The sequence below is a fragment of the Anomaloglossus baeobatrachus genome, chromosome 4 (genome assembly GCF_048569485.1).
Source record: "Anomaloglossus baeobatrachus isolate aAnoBae1 chromosome 4, aAnoBae1.hap1, whole genome shotgun sequence".
NCBI classification, from domain to species: Eukaryota; Metazoa; Chordata; class Amphibia; order Anura; family Aromobatidae; genus Anomaloglossus; species Anomaloglossus baeobatrachus.
In genome coordinates, this window is record NC_134356.1 from 574,513,463 (window position 1) to 574,535,530 (window position 22,068).

Consider the following 22,068-nt stretch of genomic DNA (forward strand, 5'->3'; position numbering starts at 1 on the left):
TACACGCTGCGATATCGCTACCGGCGCCGGATGTGCGTCACTAACGACGTGACCCCGACGATATAATCGGTAGCGATGTGGCAGCGTGTAAAGCACCCTTAAGAGGAGACAAGTCTGCTCCGGGGGACACAGGTCTGCACAGGAGATTTGTAACTCACACTATTTGGGACGTTACTACACTTTGTTCATACCATAAGTGGGGGCTTATTTTTTCATTTGGTAACATACTGATCATATCTGGTTCACAAAAGAAAAAAAAAAAAAATACAGCTCACTGTCAGACGTAGATATTCTTAGATGTAAATCATTCTGTGGAAGAGGTCAGACGGTGCGTGGAACAAGGGAGGCTAGACTTGATCGCAAACGGTGGAGATCCAGCAACAAACGTCTTCATTCAGGGAAAAAAGGGCCAATAAAATTAAATTAAATGGAATTTTATTGAACCGTTTTTCCTGAATGAAGATGTTTGTTGCTGGATCTCCACCGTATGTGATCATATATGGTTGTAGGGTAAATGAATGTGGGATAGGGTCACAAATAGTGTCATATTCGGGTCCTCCATCTGCTGGGTCATAGGGCTGCCACACAATGAATGGTCACTCCAAAAGAGTCCGTAAAGCCTTTTTTCAAGCGACTCTTCTGAACAAACTGTCATCCAAGTTGTATTCTGTATCTTTTTAGTCTCAATATATATCAGTTTTCTTAATCAGCTCCTATCGAGATTCCCTCCAAAATAAGCCCTAGCATGATTTTACAGGATTTGGGGAGTATGGTTGAAAAATAAGCCGTACGCCAAAAATATAGGAATTAATGTTGCGGTCAGTTGGAGCGCTAAGGAGTAAGAGGAGTCTTTGAACAGGGGGATAAAACATCCAGTGGATGTTAGAGGGCTTTTATATCAATAACAGGTTTGTTGTTTTATCCCCCTGTTCAAACACTCCTCTTACTCCTTAGCGCTTTAACTGACTACAACGATAATTCCTATATACCGGATATCCCGGTTAAGGGATTACTAGCAGGAGCAGCTCTGAGAGTTCAGGATCTATCCCTAACAGGACCTGTGGTTGCTGGGATACCGGACCAGTGCTGGCTGTGCGACAGGACCTGCGGTTACGCACTTCCGGTTTTGTTGTGGTTACGTGATTCATCCGGGATTAAGCTTTCACAGCGGTCCCTAAGGTGATTCAGCTAGCAGAGGTCTTCACCAGCATTGCAATTTGCCCTCACCCTGACCGGGGTTGTGCAGGGGTGCGCAACCCCAAAAGGTGAGCAAATTCTCAAGTTGTTAATTTCCTACCACCACCAGGTGCCACACAGTGCGTCTCTTCTTTTTCCTTTCTAAGCCAAAAATAAGCCCTAGTCACAGTCAGGACCAGCATTGGGGGGGGGCGCGGTTCTCATTAATGTACACGCTGCACCCCATCATGACAGAAAAAAACCCAGAAATATAAAGAAGAAAACCAGAAATATCACATGGTCATAAATATTCAGACCCTTTGTTCAGACACTCATAAGTCACATGCTGTCCATTTCCTTGTGATCCTCCTTGAGATGGTTCTACTCCTTCATTGGAGTCCAGCTGTGCTTTATTAAACTGATAGGACTTGATTTGGAAAGGCGCACACCTGTCTATATAAGACCTCACAGCTCACAGTGCATGTCACACCAAATGAGAATCATGAGGTCAAAGGAACTGCCCAAGGAGCTCAGAGACAATTGTGGCAAGCCACAGATCCGGCCAAGGTTACATAAGAATTTCTGCAGTACTTGAGGTTACTAAGCACAGTGGCCTCCATAATCCTTAAATGGAAGATGTTTGGGACCACCAGAGCTCTTCCTAGACCTGGCCGTCCAGCCAAACTGAGCAATCGTGGGAGAAGAGCCTTGGTGAGAGAGGTAAAGAAGAACCCCAAGATCACTGTGGCTGAGCTTCAGAGATGCAGGAGAGATGGGAAAAAGTTCCAAAGTCAACTATCACTGCAGCCTTCCACCAGTCGAGCTTTTATGGCAGAGTGGTGTGACGGAAGCCTCTCCTCAGTGCAAGGCATTGCACCTAAGATTTCACTGTTTTGAGCGCCTTTGTTGACTGCCGGCAGTATTTTCTCTGGCTGGTCTCCCCGACATCAGTGATTGTTTTGTTTTGTTGGTCTACTAGGCATTGCTCCCACCTAGCCAGAATTCTACTCCACACTGATGAGGGGCAATACCCCGAAACAGCTGTCTGTGGATGGATACCTGGCCTTGGTATTTCCCTTGTCATATATTTAAACTCGTCAAAGAGCTGGATATTGAGTAAAAGGGCCACTTAATATGGTGGTCTCCTAAAAAGAGCCACTCCTTGGCTAGGTCTTTCCCGGAGGTATATCTGGCTATTTTCTGTGTCGAGACGCCTAACAGAGGCTCCACGGACCTTTTTTGATTGGCAGTGCAAGACATAAGAAAGCCTGCAAAGAGTTTGCAAAAAAAAAAAACAAAAAAAAAAACACACATGAAGCACTCCCAGACTATGAGAAATAAGATTCTCTGGTCTGATGAGATGAAGATAGAACTTTATGGTGATAATTGTAAGCGGTATGTGTGGAGAAAACCAGGCACTGGTCACCTGCCCAATACAATCCCAACAGTGAAACATGGTGGTGGCAGCACCATGCTATGGGGGTGTTTTTCAGCTGCAGGGACAGGACGACTGGTTGCAATTGAAGGAAAGATGACTGTGGCCAAGTACATAGATATCCTAGAAGAAAAGCTCTCAAAGAGTGCTCTTGACCTCAGATTTGGCCAAAGGTTCACCTTCCAACAAGACAATGACCCTAAGCACACAGCTAAAATAACAAAGGAGGGGCTTCAGAACAACTCTGTGACCATTCTTGACTGGCTCAGCCAGAGCCCTGACCTAAACTCAACTGAGCATCTCTGGAGAGACCTGAAAATGGTTGTTCACCATCCAATCTCACGGAACTGGAGAGAACCTGCAAGAAAGAATGGCAGAGGATCCCCAAATCCAGGTGTGAAAAACTTGTTGCATCATTCCCAAGAAGACTCATGGCTGTACTAGCTCAAAAGAAGGGTGCTTCTACTCAATACTGAGCAAAGAGACTGAATACTTATGACCATGTGATATTTTAGTTTTTCTTGTTCAATAAATTTGCAAACATTTCTACATTTCTGTTTTTTTCTGTCAAGATGGGGTGCAGAGTGTACATTAATGAGAAAAAAAATAAACTCTTTTGAATTTACCAAATGGCTGCAATGAAACAAAGTGAATAATTTAAAAAGGGGTCTGAATACTTTCCGTACCCACTATACTGTGAATCCAGCTGTGGGATGAGATAAAACACTTACTAGAAAACAGCAGAAGCATATCAGTCTCTGTCTGTGGGTGAAAAATAAAACCGGGGAGGCAGAGGTCTGGGAAGTGCTCCGATCACGCCCAGAGCATTTCAGCCTCATTTGTATACAGATTAAATAGTGGATTTTGACTAAGTGCTCAGTGGATTGTCTTTAACTTTCTAAAGCTGGGTTCACACACGACGACGTCGCTGTTACGTCACCATTTCCTGTGACGTAACAGCGACCTTAGATGATCGCTAGTTAGCTGTCAAACATGTCATTTTAAGCAGCGACGGAGCAGCGATCATAGCGACCTCGACGGTCGTTGTGCGGTGTCACACGCATCGCTATGCGACGACTCAGACCTTGATGGAGGCGTGGTGTTACCCCTAGACATGTTTTGCGTTGCCTCTTTTCACGCCCTCTGTTCTGATTGGTGATCGCTACAGCGCCTTTGTGTTGCCTTTTTCATGCCCTTCTATTCCGATTGGTGATCACTACAGCGGCGCCTGATTGGGTGACCGTGCCAAACAAAGAAAGACGCAGTAGTGCTTTCATTCTATTTCATTTCATTCAGATCCCCAAAGAACGACGCACTAGCGACACCAGACAGAGAATCTACTACGTGGAACAAAGAATGCAACTTAAAGAATGAAATCACTGTAACGCCTTCGGCAAGGTACCCAATCGGAACGCTGCTGTAACCACCAATCGGAGTCGTAGGGGCGTTGCAAAATACACCGCAAAAACACGCCCTTGTCCTGCCTTCAGTCCTACGTCACTGCCTTCAGCGTCGTCGCTGCGGTGTGAAACACAAGGATGCTGAGCTTATCATCATGGCGCAGCGGGATAGCAGCGATCAAAAAATGACCTGGAATATTCAGGAGCGTCCCTGTTAAGGTCGTTGCTACATCACAGAAAATGGCGACTTAGCAGCGATGTCGTCGTCGCTGCGTGTGACACCACCTTAAGGGCCACATGACCATATAAGCGGTTCAAGAGGATTGATTCATGATAAATAATGTGGATGACAAATATATTGTCAGCTTTATTGCAAGGTCGGAGGTCGCTTTAAGAGATAGGGTTGTCCAGGGGAGATGCAGTTTCCATATACTACACAATATATGTCTAATTATAGGGTAGGGATAAAGAACAATACTTTAGTAAGCGAATAATGGTTTCTTTGTTCTGCTTCAGGTACTAGGAAAAAAAAAATCATGATAATTGTGACCCATTATGTCCCAGTACAAAAGGAACTTCATATTTATTCTTGAATTCCTAAGTCCTGTTCTAACCCGGATTATTCCATACTCTAATAATACCTGCTGGATAGACACGTTTATCTAGGTACGACCGGCGACACTTCCCAGGACTGTAAGTGGATAATTACTCCTTAGAAAACCAGTTATATTGACCTTGCCACGTACAAGACATTAGAAAACAGCCATGTCCTAGAAAGGACGTGAATCATGGACGATTAGCACTTTATATAGCCCAAGATGTATGTCAAAGGCAGATTCAACAATAAACATCTTAGAGCACGGAGGGAGCGATTCAGCATGGCCGACAACCACAGATTAATGCGGGGGGTATTATTGGGGTACATTAGTTATCAGATTGGCCACAACTCAAGATCACCTTAATTGAAATTTCCAATCTTGCAGAATTCTTACATTTCCTTATTTAAGGATGCTTCTCCTGACCTGGCCATTGTAGCGGATCCATTGCCTTATATACAAGACCGATTCTACAGCTTCTATTAGCTAAATAGTACAAATAGCTGTGCCATTTTGGCTAGGGGTGAACTAATCTGTCGCAGTATCATGCCCTTTAGTAAGTGAAAACTAACTAAAGAATGTATGTCTGGAACACCAATGGTGTGAACATGGTGCAAGACTCAAAAACATAACTATACAATAGGATAAAGAGTTGCCCACAAGTCACAATGTATGGGAATGATGAAAAGCAGAACTGCTATGGGAATATTAGACTGAAAAATACAATGAACTATCTGAAAAAGTGAAAAACATGAAAATGGAATATGCATTACTGCTATGAATAATAGGAATAGCAGAGATGTTTAGCCATTGTATTGATCAATGCAAAAGAGCCCCAAAACCAACGCCAAGGTAATCTCTATTTTTGGGATCCCTAACCTATATGTAGCCTCACCTGCAGTTAAAAAACTTGCTTTGTATGGGAAGCAAAGGACCAAGCTATACATGTGAAAATAAGACACATGGCTATGGGTGGGGCAGGGTTCTCAGACAGAAAATGCATACCAATTAAAGAATGTATGTCTGGAACACCAATGGTGTGAACATGGTGCAAGACTCAAAAAACATAACTATACAATAGGATAAAGAGTTGCAATTTTTGTCTGAGAACCCTGCCCCCATTTGTTTCACTTCACATATATAGCTTGGTCCTTTGCTTCCCATACATGTAGGCTTGGGACCCCAAAAATAGAGATTACCTTGGCATTGGTTTTGGGGCTCTTTTGCATTAATCAATACAATAGCTAAACATTTCTTATATTCCTAATATTCATAGCAGTTATGCATATTACATTTTTCATTTTTTCAGATAGTTCATTGTATTTTTCAGTCTAGTATTCCCATAGCAGTTCTGCTTTTCATCAGTCCCATATACATTGTGACTTGTGTGCAACTCTTTATCCCATTGTATCTTTAGTAAGTGAAAAACCTCTGCAGCATGGGAAAAGCACACCAAGCAGTTGGCCGCCAAACAGATTGGAGTCCATGTTTATCGCTAGGAGATCGGCCTCCTCTACGTTGGCCAGTAATCTAGGCAACGAGCTAGACACTACAAAATTGACAATCCATCAGGTTATTAATAAGAGGTAAATTGCAAAGTTGCATGTTATTAAGGGGAACCAATCACCAGGATTTTTGCATATAACCTAAAGCCAGTGCTATACTGGCACTATCAGGCTGATTCTATACATACCTTTAGTGGTCAGCTCGGATGTTTAAGTTTTGAAATCCCAAAAATGAAAGCTTTAAAAATAAATAAATAAAATAAAAAAAAAAAAAAAAAAAAAAAAAATCGGCAGCTGCTTGAGTGACAGTTGCACTGGAATAGATAATTTATTCATAGTTATCCCCTCCCTCTGTTTGTATAATACTTACCCTAATTCTAATGACTCACTTTGTTGCAGGACCTGTGTGAGGTCATACCCATGTGATCTGGTATCCAGCTTTGTTGGCTGAGGCCCCGCCTCTTCTGGTCACATGGGTCACCTCACCACAGGTCCTGCAACAGACAAAGTGAGTCATTTGTATAATACTTATTCCAATTCTAACAGGGGGGGGGGATAGCTATGAATATATGATCTGCTCCAGTGCAACTGTCACTCAAGAAGCTGCTCATTTTATAAACTTTACTTTTTTGGATTTCTAAACCTATACATCCGAGCTGACCAGTACAGGTATGTAGAGAATCAGCCTGATAGTGCCAGTATAGCACTGGCTTTATATTATATGCGAAAATCCTGGTGATTGGTTCCCTTTAAGGACTTTGCAATTTTATCCATTTACTATGAGACAAACCATTTAAGAAGCAAAATTTCCTGACTTTATATAAAATGCTAAACAACATTTCAGCTAGAATATATAATATACCAGAATATATAATATACCATAAAGCCAGAAGGCCTAAACATGACTCCGGAGCTGGATGTGGCTTGTGATCTTTTGTGGTGGCCATTTTCCCAAAGCCCAGCACCCTGGAACATCATCAATTTGGATAGGTCATCAACGTTTGATCAATGGGGTCTGCCCTGAAATAGCAAGAGCAGAATACAAACCAGGCTGTCTATGTAAATATAGTGGCTGAGTCACCTTCATCTCAGCCAGGTATTTGACCCTTCAAGTGGTGAAACATCAGTGTCCTATCCTAACTACAGACCATGAAGGTTTAAAGAGTTTCCCAAAATCATAAGGTATTCTCTACCCATGATAGAAGAGAACGTGTGACTCTGATGGTCCAACCGCTGGCAACGGGGCTGAAGAAACCCAATAATAGGGCTCTACACTGTCTTAAATGGAGATGTGGATATGCACAACCTCTGCTCTATTCATGGTCTATGGGCCTGTAGGAGGAAGTGGAGTACAGAGCAGAGCCCCATTCCTGGGATCAATTGGGGATCCAGAGGTCACATCATCAATTATGCCCTATCAAGTATCCCACTATAGCCTTGAGGCACTGGGGTCCTGGAATCAAATCCCACCAAGGACACCAACTGCAAGGCGTTTGTATGTTCTCCCCGTGTTTGCGTGGTTTTCCTCCGGGTTCTCCGGTTTCCTCCCAGACTACAAAGACATACTGATAGGGAATATAGATTGTGAGCTCCAATGGGGACAGTGATGATGATCTCTGTAAAGCGCTGTGGAATTAATAACGCTATATAAATAAGTCTAAATTGAGGGCCCTGCTCCTTCATACTGCGGCTGGGATTGAATAGAGCATGACTGCTGCTGCTCCAGTGTGTATGGAACTGACGGAGGCAGCAGAATACAACACTCGGCTGTCAGTCAGTCCCATAGATGTGAATGGAGCAGCAGTCAGGCACAACCACCGCTTTCAATACCAACCACAAATGAAAAAGGACAGAAGATCAAGATCTTCTGACTGCGGGGGAGCTCAGCGATCACACATGATCCTGTGCAGGGTTCCCCTGGCATTCGCCCCTGACTTGATGCATCGATCAGGTACATAGATTGCTGGCTATACGTCCGGCCCTTTCACCATATATCTGTGACTCCACTCACACCAGCATCACTCAGTCCCACTTACTGAACGTCCTATTATTGTCCCTCATATATTCTTAAGGTGTGACCTGGAGCATCATCATTAAAACTGACTAATGCAGAATAAATCATAATTTCTCCAATAAATCACATAATCCACCTTTGAAACAGTTTTAACAATGTAATCTGCTTTGCCCTTTGATTTATTCACCCTACACTCGTGTTACAGCCCAGAGCTGCATTCACAATTCTGCTCTTTGCTACAGCTGAGCTCCTAAATACTTCCAATACTTTCTGCTATATGCAATATGCAATGTGGAGCAGTGTTGGGCAGAACGACCTATCCAGAAAACTTCTGACAAGCAGCGAAATGTGCGCTGAGGAGCCCAAGAGAATTCTGGTTTCCGCAAATAATACGTTTGTATAATCAGATGTTTTCCAATATTTCTCAAGGTTTTCAGATCTCTGCTTGAGATCATAGGAACCCGACAATCACAGAGGTGCACAACCATGACTAGAACAGGGATCAACACGGAGACCCCGATACACAAAGGTCATTGTTGGGTTTCACCAAAATCAACAGGTTCATCTGACTTTAGATAAAAGTTGGCTGAACCCAACGAATTTGGCCAATAATGTAACAATTAATGGGGCACGCCCGATTTTGTCCATAGGTCTCGTTCCCAGTAGCATATATAACAACAATCCTCAGACCAAAAATTGGTACGAGTGTGGTACGCACGTCACACTGTATATTATGGCTATGTCATGCAACTGCTCTTTTTTTTTTTCTCGCATAGCTTCAGTATGCACTGCATTTTTAACATCACCTTTTACATGCTGGAAAAGTATGCAAAACATGTTTAGTTAGTTTTCAGACCCCCTCATTTTTTACAACAAGCAAAAAGGTAAAACAGATAGCTGCTTGCCGATATTATCTGGCTGGGCAGTTCCATGATTATTGGGCCTTTCCCAGCCTAAAAATAACAGCACGCAGCCACCCTAGAAGTGGCTTTTCCATTAGATGTGCCAAATTTGCGCTTCATGATTGCCCTGGTGTGATGGCAAGTATAGTAATAGTAGTTGGGATTAAGGTCAGTTGTGTAGTGACAGCTGGTATCAAGCCCAGGGGTTAGTACTGAAGATACGTCTATCAGACACAACCATTACTAACCCAGTAAGTGAAAAGAAAAAAAAAAATACACACAATTTAAAAAAGAAGCCATGCAGGTCCGAAGTTGTCCAGGGGTTCTGCTGTATTCCAGAAATGGAAACCTGGAAGACATAAAAAGAAGCAGAGTCCCTTGTTCACCAATTTATTAGAAAGCAAAGTTCCCACATCTGACGTATCCAGGAATTCCCATGGCTTTCCTCGATTGCGATGCTGAAAGGCTATAGAGCATTGTTCGGCGTCTCCATAGCCTTTAAGCATCAGCCTCTCCTGGCACATGCTGTGCACTGCGAGACCTGATGATTATGATGAGTGGTGACATCAGTAATGTCACTGCTCATCAGAGCTGTCAGGTCATGCAGCGTTTAGCGTGTGCCGGGTTTGAGTGTTGCAATCAATCAACGTCGTGGGAACCCCTGGATTACGTCACGCTTGGGAACTTTACTTTCTAATAAATTGGTGAATGAAAGACTCCTGTTTCTATTTCTTTATTTCTCTCTTTTCATATCTCAGGTTTCCAATTGTTGACTATAACAGATTCTATGGATTATGTTGGACCTGCATGTTTTTTGTGCTTTGTTTTTTACCTTTTACATTACTGGGTTAGTAATGAGGTATCTGATAGACGCTTCTCCATTACTAACACCAGAAATTTATGCCAGCTGACACTACACAGCTGACAACACCAACTACCATTACCCCTATTGCCACCACATTAGGGCAATCGGGAAGAGGCAAAGGGCCAGAATTACAGCATCTAATGTGAAGCACCACTTCTGTGCTGGCTGCGGGCTGGTATTTTTACGCTGGGAGGGACCAAAAACCATGGACCTTCCCAGCCTAATAATAACAGCCCACAGCTATCTGCTTTACTTTGGCTTATTATCAAAAATAGACCCCACGAAAGGCACTAAAGGGAGCGAGCTTATAATATATAAGGTAGTGTAATATCTATTCTATACTTTTATTTTCTTTGAGACTTGTGCATAAAACAGCAAAGACTCACCAATGCAAGTCAACGGGTGCAGGGGGGGGGGGAGGGGATGTACAGCACACGTTCCTCGTGTATGCAATGCGATTATTGTCTCACACCCACTGACTTGCATTGGCAACTATCGTGCAATATACACAGCATGATGTGATTTTTTTTTCCTTCAACCAGCTTCCAGCTGTGGAAAAACACTGCCACATTTCATAACATTGGTGCCAGGGCATTTGTCATACTGCACTCACTCGTTTTGGGAGCAAGGCCTAACCGATGATGTTGAGAAGGGTGAGCGGAAGAAGGATCCGTCACGATGAATTTCAATATTGGAACCTTTAGCTCTCTGGAAGATAAAACAATCCAGAGCCGGACAGCGGCTATTTCATAGAGAACACAGGAGCCATCGGCTGAGCCGGGTGTTCCTGTGTATGGGGAGAGAAAGATGTTTGCTGAGCGATTGTGTGTGGACAGCTTGGGTTCAGCTAACTATAGTGATCGTCTTGCCCCATGCCTCCATATATCCCATGCCTCCATATATCCCATGCCTCCATATATCCCATGCCTCCATAGCTGATGCTTCATGCTTCCCCAGCCCACGTCTCCATTCCCAAGAACCTGCACATACATTTATGATCAGAGTGACACTGACATCTGGGTTTACAATGCAGCATTTTAGTAGCTCACAGCTTCGGGTTAACGGCCCTTTAAGGCGGATCTGTCACATATTTCACAATGCAAACATTATGAGAACAGCACTCTGTGGACTCATAAAATGCTCATCTTGATATCTGGCAGCAAAGCTTTCAAATAGGATTAGACAGCCATTCTGACGTGGATTTTCACAGTAAATATAGCAGCCTCATCAGGTCTAAAGGCCCCGTCACACACAGAGATAAATCTTTGGCAGATCTGTGGTTGCAGTGAAATCATGGACATATTGTTCCATTTGTACACAGCCACAAACCTGGCACTGATTGTCCACAATTTCACTGCAACCACAGATCTGCCAAAGATTTATCTCTGTGTGTGAGAGGGCCTTAAGAGATATATTTAACTCAATACTTATTTTCTATTCAATAGACAGGTGATTAAATTTAATTAGTGGGGGGTGGGCCGTGATCACTGGGACCTCCCCATTGATGCCATATAGTCTAGTCTAGTGTGACTCCAGAGAACCAGAGTCCCCCCTTCTAGCAGTTGGTGGGGTCCTAGCTGTTGATCCCCCCAATGTATCTGACATTTAACTTATTACCCAATAATTGGGTAGATAAGATGCTGGAGTACCCCTTTAATGTTGTATAACGTTTCTACAGTGAAATCTGATGAAAGATCAAATTCCTTCGCTGAATGTTGGAAACCACATTTATTTATACAGGTCTGCCGATATTAAAAGGGGTTTTCCCTAAAAAAAAAAAAAAAAAAAAAAAAAAAATAAAATGATAATATTTCACCTATCTATACATGGAGACTATAAATGAAGTATCAGAGAAATATATATATTTAAAAAAAAAAAAAAGACACCTATTTCCATTACAGCCATACGGTGTATGAGCTATGTACAGCACAAGGGGCTTCTCTGGTTGGATGATGGAAGTGTGTATTCATAAGGCGGCTACCGCTACAGTTCTTTAAACACACTGGGGTTTGGGAGAGGTGCTGCCCCTTTTATCTTACATACGGTGTTGTCACGGGATAGGAAAAACAATCACGACCCCGGCGTAGTCATCTCCCTTGGCCCGATCACTACACAACATTCTCTAATCTTTGTAATCAGTAATTTATATTGTATGCCTGATGTCAATGTGATAAATTGAAGTGGAGAGGGAAACGGAAGCAAAAAAAAAAAAAAAAAAAAAGGGGGGGGGGCTGAGACGCTTGGTGAAGGCTTAAATAGAGAAGAGCAAACCCGAGGTTCAGTGTTCCGACCAAACAGACTTTGCAAGCAAAAAAAAAAAAAAAGTCAGAGTTCGGATGCTTTACATATGTACACCACTCCAGTTTGCATCGCTGTGGTCGGGTACACTCGGTGCTCTGCCCAGTGCGAGCCGCTTGCAGCGTTTGATCGGCTCACACTGGGGGAACAGAGTGATCGGATGTAGTGTGCACCAAAAAATAAAAAATTATTTAAGAATGGAAATACTCTACCCACTCGCCCCCGGAAGTGTTCTGTTCATGGCTGGCTGCATGTGGGCGGAGACATGAACTGCCCAATCAGTGGCTTCCATTGGGGTTCAGGTCAAGTCCACATCCAGAACAGAACTAAAATCCGGGTGAACTTGCCGAACCAAACGTCCACGGGTCCGCTCATCTCTTCTTATAAATCCATAGGCGGTCACCACTGTCTGTAATAAACCAGTTTTCACATTTTTGGTTCTGGCATTTTTTGGGATAAGAGTTGAATGAGTATCGAAATCTTTGTGTCCTATTCAGAACGAATATGCGAGTATTACACAGTACTCATTACGAGTATCACGAACATTTCAATACTTGTTCAACTCTACTCGGCATCCATTTCTATTTCTTCAGGGACAAATTTCACTACAATAGAAAGAAATGAACCAACAACCGTGAACGGGACACTGAGGACACAAAGATGGCAGACTATATAAACACTTCACGGCAAACAAGAAACACAACTATGTAAAATCCCCATCATGATGATCAATAAGGAAAAATACAAATCAGAAAGTAAAAAAATGCAAAAATATAAGTAAAAGAAAATCTCTGCTCGGTGTACGGCCGGGGTCACACTGTGTAGAGAATGGGGCGCGATATACTAATGACACTCTGCTGCGAGCGTGAGCGAGCCTCATCTACTGAGCTCCGATTATCCCACATGTGAGAAGGAGATTGATTTCTCCATTGTCTGCCTCTGTGTATGTCACACTGCACTCGGATTACATCAGTGCAGTCCGGTGCATCACACACAACCATAGACTTGTATGCGGGCACGTGATCCGATATGCGGAATGTCTATTGTTTTCCCAAATCATCATGAGAAAACAATCTCTCCCCATAGTATAACACTGGTCTGATACAACAGCCCTTGTCCGTGTTATATGATAATGTGCCGGGGAACTTCCCAGGACACACGCTGGAACTTACACTGGGAATAGCCGTGTCTGGCTGCGGCACATCGGAGTCTCCGGAGCCATCACTGATAATGCTGTGACTCTTATGCTTATAATTACAAGTAACTTTTGTATTTGGCCCTTATTCATTATTTTATCCCGTGGAGGGGGGGAACCCACTGGGCCCAGCAGAACAGGGCACCTTAGCATGGAGCGACGGTGCACATGTGGGGCCTGGGCACCATTCTTTCCCTATAAGGCTCCTGATAGCTGTGCTTTATTTTTTTTTTTCCAGCAGCCGCACAGAAAATGAATGGTGCGGTGACCAAGAAAGCGACCTGACGCTGCACACTTTTCTTTTTAAACAATAGAAGCCTATTTGTGAAGGAAGCCGCTCAGAGCCATCAGTAAGGGTAAACAGCCAAGGTTTCAGAAACCTCGGACACACTGAAGACGCAATGTGGAAGGAGCATTAATAACAAGAGGAGAGAGAATGGAGATCACCACTGGGCGATATGTTGTAGAAACGCTCATGGCATAATACCGTACAGAGGAACAACATAAAATCCAGAGAGTATATGTACATCTAGGTGCACAGGTGACAGTCATCACTAGGCGCACCATAACCTCTAGTACCGCAATAGAATATTAGATGCCATCAAGCCTGGGACATGGTACCGCAATCCTTGGGGGCATCTCCGCTTCGTTGGGAATCCAGGATTGTGGTGCTGTTGAGTTATAGTGATGCAAGCTCCATGTACAAATTACCCACGAAGAGTCGCGTGGGCGGTGCCGGTTCAGAGAAGAGTCGCGTGGGCGGTGCCGGTTCAGAGAAGAGTCGCGTGGGCGGTGCCGGTTCAGAGAAGAGTCGCGTGGGCGGTGCCGGTTCAGAGAAGAGTCGCGTGGGCGGTGCCGGTTCAGAGAAGAGTCGCGTGGGCGGTGCCGGTTCAGAGAAGAGTCGCGTGGGCGGTGCCGGTTCAGAGAAGAGTCGCGTGGGCGGTGCCGGTTCAGAGAAGAGTCGCGTGGGCGGTGCCGGTTCAGAGAAGAGTCGCGTGGGCGGTGCCGGTTCAGAGAAGAGTCGCGTGGGCGGTGCCGGTTCAGAGAAGAGTCGCGTGGGCGGTGCCGGTTCAGAGAAGAGTCGCGTGGGCGGTGCCGGTTCAGAGAAGAGTCGCGTGGGCGGTGCCGGTTCAGAGAAGAGTCGCGTGGGCGGTGCCGGTTCAGAGAAGAGTCAGGCGCTCCCACATCCCACAACCTCGGAAACGTTACGCCAAGTGAATTCCAGCACAATGACGTGACGTGTCTCCATCTTCACTATACACCACCCGAAATGATAAGATCTGGCTTAGGAGATATCGATCAAGCCAGGATGGGACATAGGAGGCCATGACGGTTCAGGATAGAAACCGATCTCAGCATAGTATTTTGCTCTAAAGCTCCATCTTGAAAAATTAAAGCAGAGCTGTGATTGGTTGTTAGGGGGCAAAGAGGGCATTTTTTTCCCCCAAATCTGCTCCAAGAGTTATACAAATACATGAGAAGAAATCTATGGTAAAAGCAGACGAACGCTGTAGTAATGATTTAGGGGGGGACGACGACACATCATTGGTGCAGTCTGCGGACCAAGAGGTCAGGGGCCATTTCTACCTGCAATGCAGAAGGCATTGTGTATTTTGATGGGTCCATATACTATCCTTCCACCTGTCTGTGTGCACCAGTGGGTTTATTCTATAATGGCACAGAGTAGTGGGGTCAGATGCCATAAGATATAAGTAAAGAAACCTTTGTCCCCAAAAGACCTTTGTTTTCCTTCTTATGGGATCTGATACAATTTTTGGCACTAGAGACACAATTCTCACAAGGAGCCAAGTAAACTAAGAACTCTGGACATTTCTGATGAGCGCCAGTATTTATGGCCCATTTATCAGGCACCGCTTCTAATAATGCCTTTAACCCCTTCCTGACAGGAGGTCATAGCAATCTGCCTGTAAAAGCAGCAACTGGACCAAGCTCCGATTGCTGCTGTGTAACCATTTACATGCCCCAGTCAAATCACTAACAGCAGCATATAAAAGGCTCTACTGCCGATCGGGGATGCCTTACTATTACAAACATGTTATATACGCAGTGGGATGAGCTGCCAATCCGGCTGACAGAAAACACTTAAAATAGCATATTGTGGTAGGTGTGACCGCTGATGAAGTGTTGCTTTACATAAGTTGTGGTTCAGATATTTTGGACCCCCCCCCCCCCCCCCCCCATCTCCCTTTCTTCTTTACATTCCTCCAGTATACAGACAGTTATTTGGTTTATGTGAAAGCATAGTCATATGCATAGGTTATGCTTACATTCTAATGTGCAATGATAATACCAATAAAAAAGTGATAATTATAAGTTATCAAATATAATTGGAATGTTCTGTTATATTAATGTTGTTAAAAAGAAAAGAAAAAAAAAAAAGTTGTATAAAAGTTGCGTCACCCCCACCCTCCTTTTTCTCCAGATTAAAAATTAACATATTTGACTATCTGATCCATAAACATCAGGTCCATGAATGCTGGGGGCTGTAGCGGTCCTCACCCCCAGGCCCCCCGCCTCCCTCCCGGACTCACCCCCAGGCCCCCCCGCCTCCCTCCCGGACTCACCCCCAGGCCCCCCCGCCTCCCTCCCGGACTCACCCCCAGGCCCCCCCGCCTCCCTCCCGGACTCACCCCCAGGCCCCCCCGCCTCCCTCCCGGACTCACCCCCAGGCCCCCCCGCCTCCCTCCCGGACTCACCCCCAGGCCCCCCCCCTCCTCCCGGACTCACCCCCAGGCCCCCCCGCCTCCCTCCCGGACTCACCCCCAGGCCCCCCCCTCCTCCCGGACTCACCCCCAGGCCCCCCCGCCTCCCTCCCCCTCCTCCCGGACTCACCCCAGGCCCCCCCGCCTCCCTCCCCCTCCTCCCGGACTCACCCCCAGGCCCCCCCGCCTCCCTCCCCCTCCTCCCGGACTCACCCCCAGGCCCCCCCGCCTCCCTCCCCCTCCTCCCGGACTCACCCCCAGGCCCCCCCGCCTCCCTCCCCCTCCTCCCGGACTCACCCCCAGGCCCCCCCCGCCTCCCTCCCCCTCCTCCCGGACTCACCCCCAGGCCCCCCCGCCTCCCTCCCCCTCCTCCCGGACTCACCCCCAGGCCCCCCCGCCTCCCTCCCCCTCCTCCGGACTCACCCCCAGGCCCCCCCGCCTCCCTCCCCTCCTCCCCGGACTCACCCCCAGGCCCCCCCCGCCTCCCTCCCCCTCCTCCCGGACTCACCCCCAGGCCCCCCCGCCTCCCTCCCCCTCCTCCCGGACTCACCCCCAGGCCCCCCCGCCTCCCTCCCCCTCCTCCCTGACTCACCCCCAGGCCCCCCCGCCTCCCTCCCCCTCCTCCCGGACTCACCCCCAGGCCCCCCCGCCTCCCTCCCCCTCCTCCCGGACTCACCCCCAGGCCCCCCGCCTCCCTCCCCCTCCCCCCGGACTCACCCCCAGGCCCCCCGCCTCCCTCCCCCTCCCCCCGGACTCACCCCAGGCCCCCCGCCTCCCCCCGGACTCACCCCCAGGCCCCCCGCCTCCCCCCGGACTCACCCCCAGGAGCCCCGCTCCCTCTCCCTCCCCAGGACTCACCCCCAGACCCCCGCTCTCTCCCTCCCCGGGACTCTCCCCCAGGAGCCCCGCTCTCTCCCTCCCCGGGACCTCACCCCCAGGAGCCCCGCTCTCTCCCTCCCCGGGACTCACCCCCAGGAGCCCCGCTCTCTCCCTCCCCGGGACTCACCCCCAGGAGCCCCGCTCTCTCCCTCCCCGGGACTCACCCCCAGGAGCCCCCGCTCTCTGCTCCAGGACTCACCCCCAGGAGCCCCGCTCTATCCTCCCGGACTCACCCCAGGACCCCCGCTCTCTCCCTCCCAGGACTCACCCCCAGGACCCCCGCTCTCTCTCCCTCCCCAGGACTCAACCCCAGGACCCCCGCTCTCTCCCCCAGGACTCACCCCCAGGACCCCCACTCTATCCTCCCGGACTCACCCCCAGGACCCCCGCTCTCTCCCCCAGGACTCACCCCCAGGACCCCCGCTCTCTCCCCCAGGACTCACCCCCAGGACCCCCGCCCTCTCTCCCCCAGGACTCACCCCCCAGGACCCCGCTCTCTCCCCCAGGACTCACCCCCAGGACCCCCACTCTCTCCCCCAGGACTCACCCCCAGGACCGCCGCTCTATCCTCCCGGACTCACCCCAGGACCCCCCGCTCTCTCCCCCAGGACTCACCCCCAGGACCCCCGCTCTCTCCCCCAGGACTCACCCCCAGGACCCCCACTCTCTCCCCCAGACTCACCCCCAGGACCCCACTCTCTCCCCCAGGACCCCCACTCTATCTTCCCGGACTCACCCCCAGGACCCCCGCTCTCTCCTCCCCCAGGACTCACCCCCAGGACCCCCGCTCTCTCCCCCAGGACTCACCCCCAGGACCCCCGCTCTCTCCCCCAGGACTCACCCCCAGGACCCCCGCTCTATCCTCCCGGACTCACCCCCAGGACCCCCGCTCTCTCCCCCAGGACTCACCCCCAGACCCCCGCTCTCTCCCCCAGGACTCACCCTGTCCGTCTCGCAGCGCTGGGCCTCCACGTCCCGGGCCTGCAGCCGGTCGCCCACGTTCTGGTACTCTCCCAGCCGTTGCTCCAGCTGCCGCCGGTTGCTCTCCGCCTGCACCATCAGCTCTGAGTGCCGCTTCTCCAGCCGGCTCCGGGCGACCTCCGTGCGCTGCACCTGCTCCTGCAGAGCCGCGATGTCCTCCTGCAGAGCGGCCTGCCGGGCCGGACACGCTCCAGTAGTTGAAGGCCAGGAGGGCGATCACCACTAACAAGGCCACCAACACAAACGGGGGCAGCCGGCCCGTGCGCCGCGGGGCTCCGAACCCCACCATGATCCCCTCGCCTAGCCCTGTCCGCTTCACACCGTCTTTCTTCTCCGCGCTGCCAAACCTGCTGCTGTGACAGCGAATGTGAACCGACACCGAGCGCCAATAGGATGAAGGACGTCCAGAGTGAGGAGAGCGGTGATTGGGTGACGAGGACGTGGTGACCACGCCCACACTGTTGGGTTGAGCTGAAAGGGAGCGAATAAGTATTGAGAAAAAAAGATTCGTCAGTGTACGCATGCGCAATACAGTTCCGCATTCGTTGTCATGGCCGCGTTGCCTGTCTCTGGGGGCGTGGTTGGCACATTCGGTTACCATGGAGATGTAACAATTTAGTAAGTTTTACTGACATACTATGGGGACAGTCAGCCTATGCCTATGTTCACACTTTGCTTTTTTTCTTTCTGCTCTCTTGGTAGTAAAGAAGCTGCTTACAAAAAGCGGGTATGCTGCAGTTTTGGTGCAATTTAAGGCTGTGTTCACACGGTGCATTTTTTTAATGCAGATTTGGTGTCGAAAATGTCTGCAACATGCGCACATAGGCTTGTCTACAGTACATGTTTAACCCCTTCACAACCTTGGACGTATTGCTTGGTCATAGGTCACGACCCTGATCTTAATGGCGGCTGATCTGATCATGTGCCTCCAACAGTCTTTAGTGGATCTCCCGAACCACCCGCATCTGTTAACTAGTTAAATCCTGCTACAAATCTCTGATAATTTAACGCTCACACTCATCAGTGGAGAGCGTGTCATTTCCGACTCCCATTGGTGGCCACATGAGGTGATCATGGCGGACGGGTGGGGTATGGGGGTCGATGGGTTGTAATGAGGGCCGGGGTCGGTTGATGACCCCTGTCACTGTCATGACTAGTTCCTGTGAAGGCCAATATTCACATGAGATCAGCATTTCTGCTGAACAGAGCGATGCTGAAGCACAACCACTCTACAGCAGAAGCAATTGTCGCGGGCGGAGGAGGGGACGCCACGCTCTCCCACTGCTCGGGTCCGGCTGCCGCTGCGGCTGCTGCGGCCTGCTGCTGCTGCTCGGTGGCTCGAGCGATGGGCCGGATCCCGGGGACTCGAGCGGCGCTCCTCGCCCGTGAGTGAAAGGGGATTGGGTTTTGGGATAGTTTATTGTCCGTGACGCCACCCACGGTTGTGGTGATTAAGTGGACACCACCGCTGCTCTGTCTGGGGAGCCCGGGAGTGATGGTATGGAGCAGCCAGTTGTTGATTTGCCCCTCCGTGGGTAGGGGTTTGGTGGTCCCGGGGCCCAGTGATGGGGTTGGTATGGTGGACAGGCGGGTATGGGGTCTGCGGAGGTGCAGGGGCGCAGGGACAGCGCTGTGCCGCACGGCATGGAGGTACTCACTCAGCCAGTAAACACGACACAGTTCTTGGTAAACAAACGGCTGGTTGGACGGGTCCCTCGGACGGTTACGGTGCTGCTGTTCCCTGCAGTTAGCGGTGACGGCCTCTTCCCTGCACCTATGTAAAGTCTTTTTGGTAGCGATGGGTTCCCACCGGTTACCCGCTCCCCGACCTGGACATGAGCCGGAGGAGCCCCTCTCTTGCCCGCAGGCGCTGGCCCTGGGAAACTGGTGCCTTGGCGGTGGCGGTGTCTCCCCTTAACGGTCGGACTGTTGCCTTCAATCGGGACTTGGTTGTTAGGAGACAGAGGTCCCCTTCACTGACGTATTTGGCAAATTATGGCGACTCCTAGCCTTGCCGGGATCAGAAAGGCCCCTGCCCTGGTGCTGACTGTTCTTCGTATACTGCTCCGGTACCGCCGGGTCACCACCCGTCCGTGGTCCTTCCAGCAACCTCCAAGCAGTCCCCCTGCAGACTATCACCGCCGTCTGCTGACCTTGCTGTCTCAGTCCGGGGCACACACCCGTACCAACTTTAGGCTTTCTTAACTGTTCCTTTTCTGTCGCCACTCTTACTGTCCTCCTTTACCACTTCCTTCTACTTCACTCCCTCAAACTGATCTGCTCCTCAGACTCTAGTCTGACTTCAACTACAATTTTCTCAGATCTCCTGGTTTTCCCGCCTCCAGGGCTGTGAACTCCTCGGTGGGCGGAGCCAACCGCCTGGCCCACCCCCTGGTGTGGACACCAGCCCCTGGAGGAAGGCAACAAGGATTTTAGGTTAGCTTAGGTGTACCTGCCGGGAATGTGGGGTGCATGTGATGTGGTGACCTGTGACCCCTGGCTTGCCCAGGGCGTCACACAATCGCAATCTATCAGCTTCAAGTCCCCTAAGTGGACTAGTAAAATCAATAAAAACTGTAAAAATAAGAAAAGTTCTAAAAAAATATGGAGGAAGAAAGCAAAAGGCGGAAAGTTCAAATCATCCCCCTTTTGCCTCATTGAAAATAAAACAAACAAAAAAAAATTCCCGATCAAAATATAAAATAAATTAATCTGCTTGGTACACGGCATAGCGAGTTAAAAAAATCAAAATGCCAGAGTTGCATTTTTTTTGTCTCTGCAACATTGCATTAACATGCAATAACAGGTAATCATAACAGCGCATCTACCCGAAAATAGTATAATTAAAAACATCAGCTCAAGATACAAAAAAATAAGCCACCACTGAGCCCCAGATACCGAAAAATGAGAATGTTATGGGTTGCGGAAAATGGTGACAAAAGCGCTATTCTTTTTTAAACTAAAAGTAAACCTATACATGTTTAATATCTACGAACTTGTACCGGTCTGGGGAATCATATTTCCATGTCAGTTTTACCATATAGTGAACATGGCAAATCCCCCCAAATAAAAATTTGAGGAATTGCACTTGTTTTTGCAATTTCACCGTGTAGCACCCAGGGGGCAGGGGGAATCAGGGACGGGAAGTCTCGTACCAGAGTTACTCGTGACCGGGGCTGGTGTGATGATCTAGGATGTCGTGGTGGCCTGCCCGGCTTCGTGCTCCAAGGTGTACACCAATAAAGAGTGAAGATGATGGGGGTAGTAGTAGGATGAATGTCGTGACGCCACCTATGGTATGCGGCCAGCAATTAGCCACTGCTGCTGTCGCTGTCCTCTGGAGCGGATGGTAATAGCAGCCAGAGCTGGTATCACTCCCCACAGGTGGAGCGGGCACCGGGGAGGATGATAAGGGGAGTAGTGATGGCAATGGCCTTTAGCTCCGAGACGCGGGGCGGCGGTAATAAGGCCGGGGCCACACGGGGACTAATGTGATCCTTGAATGACACTCGGCTCACACTGGCAGCAAAGCGGGAGCCGAGTGTCATGCAAGTGTCACTGCGACTGAGGTCCGATCATGCGATCAGACCTCAGGTACAGGGGACGGGTCGGCACCGAGGAGGGGCGGGCCAGTGCTGAGGAGGGGCGGGCCGGCACAGAGTAGGAGAGGGAGGGATTTATCTCCCTCTCTCCTCCGTAGCCGGCTATCGGTGTAATGTGAGTGCAGTGCGATGTTTCTCTCGCCCCATAGACTTGAATGGGTGCGAGAGAAAGTCTCGCATTACAATCGCAGCATACTGCGATTGTTTTCTCAGTCCAATTGGGGTCGAGAAAATAATCGCTCATGTGTGCTGACATACAGGCTAATATTGGTCCGAAGGAAATGCGATGTTTTGATGGCCCCACTTTGCGTTTTTACCTGCTTTTCAGGTGCTTTTTGGGTGCATTTTGAGAAGCACCTTTTTTATGCCAAAATGCTTGCGTTTTCATTTTCCAGCCATTTCAATCGCATTTGTGATTTTTCCGACCCCACTTTGAGTTTGTAAACGCATCTGCGAATTTGCATATTTTGTGGCAAAAACCATGCGTTCAAAAGAAG

General features: G+C 48.7%; 1 protein-coding gene across 1 annotated transcript in view; it reads right to left on the reverse strand.

The window, feature by feature from the left end:
• Nucleotides 1-18,345, reverse strand: part of GOLM2 (golgi membrane protein 2) — a 92,813-nt gene extending 74,468 nt beyond the window's left edge. The window contains 2 exon segments of the mRNA XM_075346097.1: nucleotides 17,931-18,149; nucleotides 18,151-18,345. Coding sequence (XP_075202212.1) covers nucleotides 17,931-18,149; nucleotides 18,151-18,258 — 327 coding nt within the window. The 5' untranslated portion in view covers nucleotides 18,259-18,345.
• Between the last annotated feature and the right edge of the window lie 3,723 nt (nucleotides 18,346-22,068).